Source organism: Triticum aestivum, chromosome 4B (assembly GCF_018294505.1).
Source record: "Triticum aestivum cultivar Chinese Spring chromosome 4B, IWGSC CS RefSeq v2.1, whole genome shotgun sequence".
Lineage (NCBI taxonomy): Eukaryota > Viridiplantae > Streptophyta > Magnoliopsida > Poales > Poaceae > Triticum > Triticum aestivum.
The window spans coordinates 641,554,577-641,570,942 of NC_057804.1; the positions used below are offsets into that span (position 1 = coordinate 641,554,577).

General features: G+C 40.3%; 2 protein-coding genes across 2 annotated transcripts; one reads left to right on the forward strand and one right to left on the reverse strand.

The window, feature by feature from the left end:
- Nucleotides 1–1,805: 1,805 nt before the first annotated feature.
- Nucleotides 1,806–7,410, reverse strand: LOC123090322 (uncharacterized). The gene is made up of 5 exons (XM_044511675.1): nucleotides 4,154–7,410; nucleotides 3,773–4,064; nucleotides 2,704–3,357; nucleotides 2,562–2,600; nucleotides 1,806–2,105 (listed from the first exon to the last, which is right to left on the reverse strand). Exons 1-5 carry the CDS (start codon nucleotides 4,495–4,497, stop codon nucleotides 1,806–1,808), a joined length of 1,629 nt encoding a protein of 542 aa, XP_044367610.1. The 5' UTR covers nucleotides 4,498–7,410.
- A 3,806-nt stretch (nucleotides 7,411–11,216) lies between these two features.
- On the forward strand, nucleotides 11,217–12,303 carry LOC123089535 (uncharacterized). Its single transcript, XM_044511190.1, has one exon. The coding sequence runs from the start codon at nucleotides 11,297–11,299 to the stop codon at nucleotides 11,972–11,974; it is 678 nt and encodes a 225-aa protein (XP_044367125.1). The 5' UTR covers nucleotides 11,217–11,296; the 3' UTR covers nucleotides 11,975–12,303.
- Nucleotides 12,304–16,366: the final 4,063 nt, after the last annotated feature.

Sequence of the window (16,366 nt, forward strand, 5' to 3'; positions counted from 1 at the left end):
AAGAAACAAATGAAAAAAAAGAAAAAGGAAAATAAGAGAAAAGAATAGAAAAAAGAGAAAAGTAAATACAGAATAAAGAAAAAAACGATTCAAGGAACCTTCTAGAAGTTTCGCAAAACCAGAAAAAACCAGCTGGGAACGTCTAGAAGGTTCCCAGGGCGTTGAAACGGTTAAACAGGCTGGCCCATTGCGTCGCTGCTCGGTCGCTCGCCTGTTCGAAGGTCCGGCAGTTTGACGCAGCAAGCGGCAAATAGGATTTTCCTAGGATTTGGCCCCAAAACGTTATCCTTTTTCTGTCGCAGTGGAATTCAAGTGTGTCCGCTAGTTGGCCCACCAGCATGCAGGAGAGCGGACTAGGCCGAGCTGACTACTTTTGTAGAAAACAAATGAAAAAATGTGATATAGAAAAAAATACAAGGAAGCGTGAATTATAAAAATTTTCATGCTATATTACATGAAACTGGCCAAAATTCATCAAGTGCCAAAACATATAAACAACTAACACAACGGGATGATATATGGAATTGGTAAAATTTTATGAATTTTTGAACATGTCACATAGCAAAATTTACCATTTTCATAATGGGAACATGGCAAAAAAGTTTTTTTAGATGCCAAAATTCTCATTTTTAATTTATAAGACATGGAAAGTTTTGGAAAAATTTATTGTCAAATGGCATGTTTTTGCTTAAAAAATTAATAAAAATATTTTTTTATAGATGGCAATATTAGAAGTTTTCTTCTACCATAATGCATAAATTCAAGGGAAATTTTAATAAAAAATAGGTTCATGAAAACAAAAAACATAAAACAGTCTCATGAAAACAAAATTTGCCAAGGGATGTTCAAAAATCAAATTGACATGGTGTAGATGGAAAAACTTTAGAATGGTTTGCTTCAACAAATGTGCTATGTTCCAAAACAAATTGACCATGGTGCAAAAAATGAATTTGCCATGGTACCAAAAATAAATTTGATATGTCTAAATATATAATTTCCCATTCATTGTTCAATAAAATTGGGGTGATTCAAAAATACAATAATTGCAATGGTTCAAGAAGTAAACTTTCCATGGTTAAGATGATTAAGTTTGCCATGTTGCAAAATAAATTGCATGGTCCATAAAGTAAATTTGCCAAGGTCACATGGCAAATGTAAGGTACATTTGTCGTCATCCGTAAGGTAAAGTATAATTTACAAAGGCCCTTAAAGTAAATTGCCATGTTGCGGAAAAAAATGGTGACATGAAAATGATTTCTATTTACATGGTTTCGAGATGCATGAACTATGTCCGAGATGCGATTAATTTGTATGCCAGCATGAATTCTAGCTTCATACTGCAATCTACTAGCTATGTTTGATGATGAAAATATATTTATTGAAAAAAGCCGGTGAGACGAATGAAATGGATCAGCTGGTTGGGCGCAATGCTTAGATTGGCGCGGACAAGGATGGCCGCCTTCCCTACGGCCGAACCAAACGGACAAATAGCAAACAAAATCAGCGTCCGTTTGCATGAGTGTGTTGGACTTTCCCTCACAGCTAGCTGTGACCTTTGCAAGCGCACTGGCCGACGAAGGCCATTACAGGAGGGCACTCACCAGAAATGCACTCACCAGAAATGCACTCCTCTACTGAACAGCAACAAAATGAACGCATGACCACGCACTAAAAACAACCAGTTTTCCAGCCCCTAAAAACACCAGTTTCAAGGAGAAGTATGCCTCTTCCAACCCCAAAAAGAACCAAAACAACAAAACGATTGCACAACCAGCAGACTTCGTCGCGACCGGCTATATAATCTATCACTTCTTGTAGAATTCGCAGGTGACGGTACATTCTCTGACGAGGTTGCATTCGGCAACGGTGCACGACTCTTTCAGATATCTGCTACCGTAGACCAACTCATGACGACATCCTGCTGGAATGGATACCTTATCCTTGATCCTGCTCTTGACAGTGGCAATGGTGTCGGCTCTCGCAACCTCCACGGTTATGGTCTTACCCTTGGCGGTCTTAGCGAATATCTGTATCTTCTTCTGGGAGAAATGTTCCTCCAGCCTGTCGATGAATACGTCGGTGAGCACGAGTGTGGTTTTGTGTAGCTGGAGCTACACGGTACTCCTTATCTTAGCCATCCATTTTGGCATCAAGATCCGTGCAGGCACATTTGTCATTTTTGTTTCTCTCAAACGAAACAACGTATAAACTTCACACTTTCCAGGACAACAAAACATTCTAATTACTACGTGGGAAAAAACTTTCAGATTTTTTCATGCATTTAAAATGCTAAAATTTATTTTTTTAATCAAAAAATTCACATTTTGTATATTTATGTTGGTCCAAAAAATCTGAAAGTTTTTTCACACATTGAAGTTGTAAAGTTTGTTTGATCTGAAAAGTTTGAAGTCCATATGTTCTTTCATTTAAGAGAAACAAAAAAGAGAAATCTGCTTGTTGCAAGTTAGTTGAAGAGTACGGATCTCAAAGCAATGTTGAAGGGCTGAAGATAAGAGGTTCTATGTAGGACGAGCTACAAAGGAACTTTGTGCGGTGAGCACCGCCTTCGAGGTAAGCATCGCTCTCAGCAGCGCAAGGGCCTGCAACATATATAACAAAGATCAATTACAAAAATGCCAGCAAACCGAATTACCCAGTTGGTAGGTACGTCCGTACGTTCTGCAATAGTTTAATCTTGATTACCTCCGGCTTCCCGATGGTAATGTCCATTTCCAGTACCATAACCTTGTTTCTCCCACACCAATGCTTCATCACAGACATGGCAGAGCCCTGATGTACAAGTAGATCATCATCCACTACATACCTCCCGCTCTCAACAAGCTCACGACGGAAGCAGTACGGTAATATATCATCCTTGGGGCAGCCGCAGTTAAGGGCCGCATGGCACGTCATGTTGCTCAAAGCGATAAACGGCATAGCGCTTGGATCCAGTAACATCATAGGGGCGAGGCATCTCGTGAAGCACTTAGCATTGAGGAGATCGGTGACGCTTCCATAGAGATTGTCGGACCACCTTCCAAGATGGCAAGCGCCAGGCCCCGTGGTTTTGATCACACAGCTGATAGGGTAAGTCAAGAATCCAAGGAGCAGGTCGATGAACTCATGGTTGCATTCCGCATACATGACCTTCTTCTCACGGGTGTCGAAGAAGACCTTGATCTTACTTTCTTGTGAAAAGAGACCTGCAGCATCCTGATCGGACGGTAGAATTTTGTGATTGATACTCGGCTTCACTTTCACGGTAGCACGGGCAGCCATATCATCGGTTCCATTTGCAAGAAATGCATCAGTGAGTACTGTATTTGATGAAGGAGAGGCCTTCAGCATGGACAAAACCTGAATCACAAACGAGTCCAGAACTAGACATTAGTACTGAAAAATGATTCCGGTTTTCTCTACTCCCTCCGTCTAGGTGAGTAAGTCTTCTTAGGTTGTGCACCGTGACCAAGGAGGAGGAGAAAACAAGAGAACTTAATGTTCATTTGCTAATTAATAGCATTGCATGCAATGAACTAACCACTGCATGCCGTGTTTGGTAGTCTCAAGTCATTAAAAGCATGCACACTCCACATCTCTTATTGGTTGATATGTAAAGAAACAAGAAACGAGGTAGAATTTAATGCACCGCGCCTAAGTGTTTTGGGATTATTTGGTTTTCGTAAGATGACTTACACACCTAAACGGAGGGAGTACTAACAATCTCATATTGATGCGACGTCACATATACTACATACTAAAAAAAAATTATTACCTGCTCCCACCCAACCAACTGTTCGACCACCTCAAAGTTATGGACGGTCCCATCAGAACCAAACGCCTGCGGCAGGGACTGCATGCTGCTGGTGGATGCTGGCTTGATTCTCATGTCATCACTGATCACAAACCGTTGTTTGTCATCTACAAAGTCTGTACTCGTGCCTATCCTGCCCACTTGCTCGAAGACATGCAAAACTCTAGCCATGATTAGCCAACACTTGCAGGAACTGTGAGATGACGAGCCGAGCCTGGCCCCTCCGGGAGGGATGTGAGTGGACTTGCACCACCTGGCAATAGATCAGGAAAAACAGAATTAATTAGTCCTTCTCACTGCAAAAAACGGATGGCCGAGAGGGCATAGGGTACATATACATACCGGAACTCATCGGTGTGAGCAGGCGTGAGAAGCATGCCATGGCAGGCCTCAACCTTCAGCTTCCTACTGTTACGCTCGACGCTGTCGCAGAGGTTGGAGAGGCAACCCGGCGATGGCGCTCCTGAGGCGCAGCACTGGAGGGCGGAGAGCGGCAGAGTGAGGAAGGAGAGGAGTACGTCGACAAAGTCGGAGCCGGCGTCGGCGAACAACACACGGTTGCAGGATCTGTCCACGGCGAGCTTGAGTTGATGGCGGCCATACTGGTTCAGGTGGAGTCCAAGGGGCGAGGCAGGGAAATGCCGGTGCCCGGTGGCCTCTGCTGTGGCTTGTTTAAGGCTGGCCATAGTGGGGTAACATAAATAGTAACATGTACTTGGGACTCGCCAACGTGCTTATGTGGCAGGTAATTAAAGAAGAGAGAGATGGTTATAGAAACCGTAACATAATAAATGTGATGCTACTATGTATCATGCATGGCAATAAATGAGACCATCTATGATACTACTATATGATACTATGCACTATAAAGGTAGTAATATAGACTAGTAATATGCATGTTACTAGTCTAAGTTACTTCCCACTATGACCAGCCTAAGTACCAAGGAGGAGGAAATCACGCAAGCATGGGTCCGCGGAACTAATCAGCAAGTGATTAAAATGTGACGTCTTGGGAATTGGAAGAGGTAATTAAAAGTGGTCGTCGAATCCGATGAGGCCAAAGCTGTAAAATGCATGAAATGAAATTGACCGTTCTACTCGCCCCGTTCCGATGAATAACAGCAAGTACTCGCATGTACTACCTCCGTCCTGATTTATAGGTCCCCTTCGTAGTTTGTGCCAAATTTTGACTAAAGATTTAACTAACAAAATGTTAATGCATGTTAAGAAAAATTATCTCATTGGATTCGTATTTGAACATAGTTTTCAAAAATATAATGTTTGGTGACATGTGTGAACATTTTGTTAGTTTAATCTATGGTCAAAATTTGGCACAAAATACAATGGGGACCAATAAACCCGGACAGAGATAGTATTCCTAGGCATGTGTTCAAGTACCGAGGAGGGGTACAATACTGTAGGATGATTCAGATGGGCTGTAAGGCTTTGAATATTATATTTTGGATGAGTTGTAGAAGAGAGAAAGAAAACGGGCTACTGAAACAGCCGGCTGCAGCACATGCTCCTAAGCATATTGTGTGTGAGAGAGATGGACCATGTATCAAAAAAGTACTACCTCCGTCTCGGTGAATAAGTCATTCGCGTCGTTCTAGATCGACAATTTAACTATCTAAATATGTATTATATGTGACAAAAAATGTATATTTAGAAACTACATTCATGTAGAAATCTAGTGATATACTTTTCATGACATATAACACATATTTAATTGCTCAAATCGATGACCTAGAACTACACGAATGACTCCTAGACGGAGGTAATAGTACATATTTATATGCAACTATTGTACTTGTCGGTTTGTCTTCAACAAAGTCAATTACAGATTGGTGAAGGAGGCTCTGCTCCGGCTGAGGAATGAGATCAAAGTGAATGAGGTTATCACTTTGGCGGCCTACATCGCCTGTCTCTTATGGAAGGAACGCAACAGGAGGGTTTGTTAACAGCAAGAGATGACTGTGTTAATGTTGGCTGATTTGATAAAAAATGATGTAAAGTTATTCTCTGAAGCGAGTGGTCATGTAGAGGTGGTGATAGCATAAGGTAAAGTAAAGGGTTTTTCAAGTAGTTTTTGAATGTTTCGAGTTGCTCTTTCTTATCCGAGATCCTGTTATGTTTGGATCTTGTACTCGTACTGTCTGTTTCCTTCTCCCACTATAATGCAAAAGCAGAGCTCCTGCTGTTCCCTTTAAAAAAACTTACCAGTTATAAGCATGGCTATAAATGATGTGGCAAGATCATATATATTCAGTAGCTGACGATATTATTAACCATGCTCTAAGTTGCCACGCTTCGTTCTAGCTAGGGTGCCACCCGTCTCGGGCCAGTCTGCCCACAATTCTGTGTTTATTTTGGTTCATTTGATTGAAAAGAAGTTTACTATATGGAAGTTGTAGAAAAGAAGTTCAATAATCATATATGCATGTGTTGGTCAGCATAGGCTGTACCTCAAAGTACACAACATTTGTAGCACAAAGATGCGATCGTGCCATGAGGACACAATGTTTTCATGATGGCCCTCCCAGTGCTCCACTGTGTGCAGATGTTAAGGATGCTACATAGGCAAAAAATGATGTGGCAAAGCAATTAAAGAAAGAAGAGAGCATTACGGGGACCCCAGAAGGAAATAGTACTAAGCACATGGATCTATGCAAAATACCTACCAACCAATGCATGAAGTGATATAATTGCTAAACATTTAAGGCTGGTCGTGGTGGGAGTAAAACTTAGCTAGTAACATAGCGTAACTCGATCAAGATAAGGTTGGTCGTAAATGGGAGTAGGCAATTTTGATGAGATGACATGTAATTAAATGAAGAAAGAGAGGATTAATTATCATATCATGATACCATATCATAATAAATGCTATGCTACTATGTGTCATGCATGACAAAAAATAAAGTACAATATGATACTAATACATGATACTAGGGAGGTAGTATCATACACTAGTATCATATACATGATACTCCCCACTACAACCAACCTAAGTTTGCTTATGTCACATATAGTTAATAAGAAGAGAGGTGTTTTGAGTAACATAATATGTTACCATCACATAACACTTCCCAAGACAAAATGAGTCTTCAAGCTAATAAATACAACCACCTATGACACTACCTTGATGTTACTCCCCACTATAAAGATAATAGCATAGACTAGTGTCATATGCATGACACTAGTGTAAATTACTCTCCACTATGACTAGTCTAAATAAAGCAAGCTTAGCTACAAAACCCTAAGCACCCATGCACAATGAACATTAGTTGCTAAGATTTTAACACACTTAACACCTTACCTAAACATCCCTTCATTGGAAGAGGCCTGAGGCCCTTCCCAGTGCTACATGGTGTACATGTGCAAGAAAGCATGCCACATAGGCAAAAATATCTGATGTGGCAAGGTAGTTAAGAGGAGAGAGGGGAGTTTGTTGACCCCGGAAAGAACCAATACCAAGCGCGCGGACCTATACAAACCACTTAAATGAAGGAAGCTTAGACTAGCCACAGGGGAGAGTAACATACACATATCCCTAGACTATGTTACTACCTTCATTGTGGGTAGTAACATAAGTGTGGTGACATGCAAAACTTTATTTATTAGGTTATAGACTCATGTTGCATTGGGACATGTGATGTTATAGTAACTAGCTAAGTTACTCAAACTACCTCTCTCCTCATTAACTCATTGCCACATAAGCAAATTTGCTGAGTTGGACTCGATGTTACTACTGAAGTTACTCCCACTGTGGCTAGTCTTAGCAACAACAAACTAAGCACGTATGCATTGACGACTTTAGTTGCTAACTTTTTAATTCACCTAGCACCCCATCTAAGCACCTATGCATTGGAAGAGGCTTAAAGTTGTTTGAGATGCAAACTAAGATATACTGTGCACTAGGACAACTATATTTAAACATCTATTTGATGTCACTAGACTGAGTATGATATAGTGCACTTGAACTGCCTTAACATTTGTAACACAAGGACCCAATGAAACTTGGTGCCATGGCCTACCAGGATTTTTAGTTATGATCTAATTTGGTTCACATATATATAATTCAGTAAAGATTGGGCGACGAGTATGTGTTCAGTAGTGTCGTCGGGTTGGCGTACGTGGTGTGTTGTCAAAATAGTAGTGCCAGAGTTTGTTCCGTCTCCCGATGATGCCATCTTGGCGGCTAAGGAACTGGAGGCTTGATGTGCTCACGGATCTGGTGAGCTGACAATGTTTGTGCCTCTAGGAATCATCATCTTGGCAGAGCCATTGTCTTAGCGTGTTTCCGGATCGGCTACCTAGCAAAGTTTGTGTCTCTAGGCTCATCGTCGTGGCTTCGGAGGCGACTTGGCGTGCTCTAGGATCCCACAATCTAGCAAGGTTTGTGTCTCTGGGGTCGTGGACATGACGGATGCAGACATTGCTTTGTGGAGGTTTTGTCCAGAGCTCTATCTCCATTATGATCATGCGTGCTCCAGCCTTACCCATGGATTCAGCGGGGTGTGTACAGGATTGGCCTGATCAAGTATAGAAAATGGCAGGTGTACGCTCTCAGCAGGGGCGGAGCCAGGATGAAACACCGAGAGGGGGCAAAGAGGTATAGAACTTTTTTTCTTCATAAACATGTATACGAACTAATGGCTAGATAATTTAAGAAACTGACCACACAAAGCATACATATAGATATAGTGTGAAAGAAAAGAAAAGAAAAAGTAATATGATCACATGTAATTATGAAAAAAAATCATTGCCAAAATAAAAGTAAACTAACCACTTTAGGCACAGTAACTTGAGAAATATGAATATGCCGTTCCTTTTTGTTGGTATGTCCGTGAATTCTAGCCTTCAAGCTACATGAAAAATAGAAGTGTTTAAATGTAAAGAGAGAATGTAAACGTTGATTGATAAAAACATAAGCTTGAGCACATTACCTTCCATTTAGATGATTGATATTAAAATTTGTAAGTATCCTTCTTTTAGATGGATCCCAAGTAAGCTTACTCAGATAGATCGACTATTTCAAGCATACTACCAGTTGTGGATTTTGCAAAGAAAAAATTGTCCATTAGCTTTCTAAATAAATTGAAGTACATAAAGGCAGAATATTACGTAGTCCAGAGATTTATTCTACTCCCATGTGCTCAAACTTATTCATATGAAATGATTACGTAAAGCAAGATTAAATCAACCTAATTACCTTGTACCTTTTAAACACGGAATCAGAATAGATTGAAAATACGAAATTAGAAGATAAAAATGAGAACTGAACCTAGGGCTTACCTTGATTGAAAGATTGATGAGTAGCGCACGTATTTTTTTCTCCTTAGGGACGGCGACCCGGCCGGCCAGCCGGGGCGCATGCTGCAGATCAAGGCTGATCCGTCGGAGGGGCGGCCTACACGTTGCTTAGAGTTGCAGGCGTCGACAGAAAAATCGCTAGAAACTTTCAACTTTCAACTTTCATTTCAAGAGAAATAAACGATTCAATGATAAAATAATAATACTAGTCTATTATGGTTGGAGAGGAGGTAGCAGGATCTACTCAAACACTATAGTGGAAGTGTGTTGAATCAAGAGTAGATAGTAAGCGCCTTTATTATGATCGTTTCATTCTGTTCCCGCTTAGAAAAGGTGGGGGCAAATAGCCTGGGCTGAGCAGGGGCAAACGATATATATCCTAGGCCTGGTATACGTGGGCCGAAAAATTGAGTGGGGGCATTCGCCCCCACAACCTTGTACATAGGTTCGCCCCTGGCTCTCAGCCCCGACAATCCTTTTGATTATGGGAGTGCATTTTCTACCATGGACGGTATATACCGTGCATTGATCAGCCGCTTATTCAGGGTCCTAAAGAAATCACAATATACTAACCTGTTGTACGTCTTACTTTTCTCGACCTTTCTGTCACATGGTCAGTTTGTGTGTGTCAGCCTTTCTTAAATAGTGTTCTTCCGTTTGGATGCCTCCCCCTTTTGCAACTTGTGAAAATATATTCAAGACTGATCTTATTTCAATGTTCTCTTCACAAGGAACATAAATTTGCAAATGTATCATAAATCAAACTTACTGTTCAAAAGATAAAATAAATTTAAATTTTAGAATCATATAAAAAACCCTGAGTGAGTGTATTACTACTCGTCTCTACTTTGTGAGTGAGAGGAGAAATTTTCCAGGTAATAACTACAGGAAAGTTGTCAGGAGAAATAATGACTGATTGATATGACATAATTAATAGAACAAGGGGTCATAAATTGAGGTTAACTAAGCAACCCAAAGACCAGATGCATGCATAAATTGAGGTGAACTAAGCAACACAAAGACCAGATACATGCATGGATCCGAATCTCAAAGATAACCTGGCTGATACATGCATGGTATATACCGTGCATGGTAGAATGTATTTTCTCTTGTGTTTATGGTGTTGGTCCATCCAAGTGAAGGAAGAATCCAGTGTGGTCACCTTTAGGGGTAGAAGACGTGGGGCTCCCCAAAGACTTCAATATTTCTTTTCCTTCTTTCGGATTTTTTTGGAAGTGGACATATTCTAATTTAGAGTTTTCTGCCTTTTCCACACAAAAATATGTCATGGATAATGTTTTTAGCATAAACGGTTTTGTAAAATCTCATTTACATGTTTTCTGGCACTCGTGTCCTTTTTTTTTTTGAATTAGTCTCGTGTCCTTTTGTTGATGTGTATCCGGTGTTTTGCCCTTTGACCATGTGTGTATGAAGGGGTGGTTCATTTTGCCCCTCTATGCACGGTCATTGACTCATGGAACCCACTCGATAGAAACACACACTCTCTCTCTCTCTCTTTTAAATATCAGCAAGAATAAATGATTACCCAAATGATAAGTGTCACACGTGTGGTAGTTAGTAACACTGCCCTGAAATTTTTATAACTAAAATTATCATCCAAAAAAATGTCAAAAAGCCTGAAACTTGCCATCCAAATAAAAAATTAACATACTTCACAACTAAAGCTGTCATCCTCGGATAACTAAATTTACCATCAAAAAACGTTTGGGCGAAATTGCTTCGTGCCACACGCGTGGCATTTATCAAGGTCCAAGATGGTTTGTCCACTTTAACCCTTTCGATTTTTCTATTAGATCTCACCTAATGCTAAGAATCTTAAAAAAAACAATATATACATAATTCTAGAAAATCTAGTACCTTAACTCCAATGAACAAAACACGTTGTAAGAAAATATAAGCGTCAAAATCATATGAGCCCTAGCCAACAGAGCTTCGGCCGATTGGTGGCTTTATCAGATGATCCATCCGCCGGCCAGACCGTCCCCACGCCATCACGGTCACGAAAGATCACGCCGCACCTAACCCACTACCGACCCTCTAACCCGCGCATAAAACAGTCGACCCCACCTGAACCCAGAAGTCGCTTAACATCGAAGCAATCCCACCAGAAAAAAAAACATCGAGAGGCTTTCGGGAGACAATCTCCAAGAAATGGGCAAGGGCAAGGTCCACCCGTCGCCGTCGCCACCGGTGGCCGGCGGCGAGACGGCGAAGGGGGTGCTCCTCCGGCTGCTCCCCGCGGTCGTGCTCGCCATGGCGGCGCCGCTGGGGCCCGAGGGGAAGGAGGTGCTCGCGTACCTTGTCCTCGCCTCGCTGCGCTCCTCGGCGCCGCCCACGCCGGCGAGGGAGGAGCTCTCCGCGGCTGGGGAGGGCTGCGGGAAGAAGCCCCACCGTCCGGAGCTCGGGTGCGGGTGCTTCGGGTGCTACACGGCGTACTGGTCGCGCTGGGACGGGTCCCCGGAGCGCGACCGCGAGGCGATTCACCGGGCCATTGAGGCCTTCGACGAGCACCTGGCCCGGCAGGAGGAGGGGAAGGGTGGCCGCCGCCGCAAGAAGCGAGCGGCCTCCTCCAGGGGCAAGGCCAAGGCGTCGGCGGCCGTTGACCCTCCGCTGCCTGAGCAGGGGGAGACCTCGGACGCCGCGGCTCCTGTGCTGGCGGAGGTGGTTGAGGGCAGGGAGGAGGAAGTGAAGAAGACGGTGGAAGAGGAGGAAGCCACCACCGCGTCTTGCGCCCGCGACGACGTCCCGGAGGAGCGCAGGCGCCGGGTGTGGGGCGCGGTCGCCGGCGTGTTCAACTGGAGGGGATGGGGCCTGTGGGGGTCCCACTAGTCGGTGACGCAAGCCGATATTCCTCGCCAGTGAGATCTTTAGTTCGTTTAGCCGGTTGGTGGGCTTGATGTTCTGTTGGGGTTTTAGGTTTGATTAGTCAGTCAAATCGGTATTATATTTTTTTCCATGTATACTAGTAGTACTACTTGTATGTTACACTAGCACAATGATAATAATGGTGGTGTGGTGGTCATGTATTTGGTTCCTTGGTGTAAATATTTTGGTTTGATTGGGTTCTTCATGGTTGGTGTCATGAGTATGTGTGTACGTTATGCAAATGGAATGTCCATTTAATGGTAAGTGGTGAAGGGTTCAAGAATTTTGCAGTATTTTTGTAGCATTTTTTCTACGTACAATGTTCGATTTACATGACTAGAAGCCGTATGGTTTGTGTCTGGTCCTACTTTGTGTGCAAATTCTATAGGAACATTTTATTGAGTTCAACTTTATGAAAATTTTACTTTGTTTAAGTGATCTACATGATGTACACAATAGTTGTGCCATGGGGGAAATGCAGGATTTTTTTAGAGGAATAGGTCTATGCCATGGTTTTTATTGAAAGAACAAAAATTTTCATGTGGTTGAACTCAGTGAAATTTTTCTATAGGATTGCATGCAAAATAGGTCAGAGGAAAAATTCATATGATTTATATCCATAGAGACCAAACATGCCATGACAAACCAAATGAGCCTTGTATACCTAGACAAAAGGTATACGTATGAAAAATTCCGAAGGAATAGAATCCTACAAAATTTCTTTGAATCAAAGAAGCCCTAAGTAATTTATGATTCAACTCTAACCATAATTACATAGGGTATTGCGCTTATAAACATAACTTGGTGCTAGCGAGTCCAAGTATAGTTGTATGCCAATATATGCATAAGACTTGAGCCTTCTAGGCTGACCTCAAATCATTTTAGGTTGACGGCTGACCATGACATGTCAACGAGTGGTCAAGCAAGGATTACACATAAGCAGGATCTAAGCAAATGTATTTAGAATCATGAGGACTTGCAGATTCATATAACCAACAGATATATGTCCTACCATAATAACGAATCAAATGTTTTTTTAATTTTATACACCAAAAGGGAGCTCCACTTTTAAAACGTGTTATGTATCTCAAAATGTGATGTGTACATATGAAATGACATGTATGATAGTAAATGAAAATATAGGTGCACAAATGAGCATGTCAGTCAACTAGCTACATGTTATCACCATTATTAGGATATGCAGTAAGCTTATTTGTAGTATTACGATTCTTTGTTATGTGGTCATTGTGAGGACTCACCTCAGGACTATATTTACTGAACAAAAACCAAATTGCAATGGAAAAACGTGTGTTTGCATTTCAATTTTAGGTTGAATATTTCATACTTGTATACAACCAATTGCTGATTTTCATTGAAATTAAATCTAAATTTTAGGCATTTGTGGAAATTGGGTCATATTAGTTATCCACATGATATATAAATCTAACTTGTGTTTTCATTTAAAAAAAATCTCAAACTGAAATTGGAGAAATCGATAGATTTTTTGTTCTTTGTACATTGCAATTAAAAACATCTAGTATAAATTTCTGTAAAAAGGTTTAGACTTCTATAGACAACCAAATATATGTATGTTAGTATAACTAGTAGACATGCCCGTGTGTTGCAATGGGAGAGAGAAAAAACTATCTCACGATGTTTGAAAAGACAAAACTTCCATTGGCTTTGAATTCAAAGCAGAGCTTACTATAGGATGTTATTCAAAAGTAGCACCCAAATTCAAAGACTATGCATCGATGGAAGTACACTTGAAACTACAAATCTGTAGGGGCAAGCAACATGAAGATAGCAAAGAAGACACGTCGTCAGCTCAACATTTCTTCCGCCTGCTTCAATTATCTCTTCTTTAAGATGTATTGTTTGTTGTCCTCCCTGTGAGGTGCTTCCTCTAGTTCTTCTTTCCCAGCCTTAAAAGTTGCCAAAACTTGTCCATTTGCTTCATTATCTAAGTTTTTTCGGAAACACATCACGATGATATATAGTCAATTTTGAGTATGTCTTCCAAATAACCGAAAGCATCATTATCAATAAGTCACTGTCATCGGGATCTTTTTATAAAATATTGTTGTAGGAAAAAGGAAAAAAACATGGAAGACAAGCAGAATGCAATCTTCTAACTATAATAACTATATAATTTCGGTAAACATCACCCGTACTGGAAAGTTGTGGCAAGTTGAAAGGAATACACAAATTTGTAAACAACATTATTAGTGAGAGATGTTGAATCTGAATGAAATCAAAATAATGGCATCCATGTACGGAACCTAAATTTGCATATCGATGTTGAACTCAAAGACAAAAAAATGTATGGATGCGTGAGTAAGACGAACACATATAGCTTACGAAAACATGTATTTATTATCCATGCAAATAAGATATTGTCAAGCTATTCATGTACAACACTACCATGAAAGATCCATATTAAAGGCCAATCCCTTCCAAGCAAAAGAAGCATCACACCAATCGACATAATCCCCGAGGAGCCTTTCCCCTCATACACTTACACAATATTTATTTGGTTCTAATAAATGGACAGTAGCAACAATGAAGATTGACGCTCGCTGCAAACAGGGTAAACTAAAAAAGTACACAGTGATTTATAATAGCAATATAAGGTCATCTAGGGAATGTCTCTTGAATATGCATCATGTGTGGTTTCATCACTCTTCTGTCCTCCAAACGGTAATTTTCTCCTCGCCAAAAGACATAATAATGCAAGCAACAAGGTTAAGTGTGGCCATGTAATATTACCTTATTTATTCAGTTTGTATAATCAAGTAGGGATCGTACTATTCCTTAAAGGAAGAAACATAACACTAAAAATGATAACATTTAAAGGAGTGTGGCGTTTCGGTGCCCAGGCTCATCTGCATCCGGTCAGTAAAAAATCAAAATAAATAGTAATTTTTTTTCAAAATATTCTTTTTTTGTGTGTGGTAGATAGTTTGATGCGTGAGGTTCGCTCCAATTTTTAGATCATTTGGAATATGAGCAGCTCTCAGCAAAAAATACAAATTGGGTTGGAAAAGTGAAAGTACAGTAAACATTTTTACACACCCTGGATTTGTCTTTTTTTGCCAAGTGCTCAGATGTCCAAATGATTTGAAAACTGGAGTGAACCTCACGCATCAAAATATCTACCACACAAAAAATTGGAATTTTTTGAATTTTTCTAGTATTTTTTTGATTTTTTTTGTCGGGGTGGGTGCAGCTGAGGCCGGGCTCAGAAATGGATTACCGCATTTAAAGTCCAAAGTTTGAATAATGAGGTGTTGCAAATAACAAAGGTACACATACATGCCAACAAAATTGTTATTTGTTCTGAAATAATAGATAGATCTTTGGCATGTAATCTATGAATAACATCAACGTGGAAACTTATTAGTTATTTAATATATTGTCAAAGCTAGAAAGGATAACCATATTAGAAAGTAACTTATATGTGCACTGCTGAACAACAAACTACAGTTGGAAATAGACGTTTTGATGGACCATAGTTGCTCCATTCAGAAAGTCTCCTTTGACCTAACAACGATATTTATTGCTAGATGCAAAATGAACGCCGAGGTATAACTCTAGGCCCAAAAACATAAAGCATTGTAAGTTTGTTTCAGAAAGCTATGCTATATATACATGATTCAAATATGTCAACTAAGCTAAAATGTTTCATCCATTGTTAAAGGTAAATAATTTTATATTAAACATACCAATTTGTTGGGCACTACATCTCTGGGAGATAAGAATACATGTACATACATAATATTTCTTTCTCGTGCCAATTAGCTAATCAACGGGGAACGAAGTAGGGAGAAAACCCATGGCAAGTAGGGAACCACATTGACATAGAAAAACTTTGAATTTAGTTCAATATTAATGGAAGAATCAGAATTAGTGAATCATAAACATGAAAGCTCGAAGCACTAAGTCCGCTTGTGCTTAGTTCGGTCACCATAATTTACTTTATCTTCGCTATGAGTGAAATGATCATCTACTTATCTCCTAGTAAAAATGTTCTCAACAAGCCTGAATATTAATCAGATTTTAGGCCAATCACTTGCTCCAAACTGCCATACGAAATCCCAACAAATTGGAATAGATGGCAGTAGTGGTGGACATAGAACACCCGCTAACAACTTTTCAATTTTTTTGATAATGTTTATACTTTGAGCCTAAAACTAATGTTCTTAAGACAATATTGACTAATTAATCTTTCCAGTAGGCTTTTTACGAGTGACGTGTTATGTATTACTACTAAGAAATAGTAAATATCATAGTTAAGAAACTAAATTTTGCGGTTGAAACATGGATTATGTAAGAGACCAAACAGTCCTAAACCTG

Coding starts and splice junctions, on each gene's coding strand:
- LOC123090322 (XM_044511675.1), bottom strand. CDS start 4,497: ATGGCCAGCCTTAAACAAGCCACAGCAGAGGCCACCGGGCACCGGCAT. Junction 4,065..4,153: donor GCTCACACCGATGAGTTCCG/GTATGTATATGT, acceptor ATCTATTGCCAG/GTGGTGCAAGTCCACTCACA. Junction 3,358..3,772: donor AGTTGGTTGGGTGGGAGCAG/GTAATAATTTTT, acceptor TTTGTGATTCAG/GTTTTGTCCATGCTGAAGGC.
- LOC123089535 (XM_044511190.1), top strand. CDS start 11,297: ATGGGCAAGGGCAAGGTCCACCCGTCGCCGTCGCCACCGGTGGCCGGC.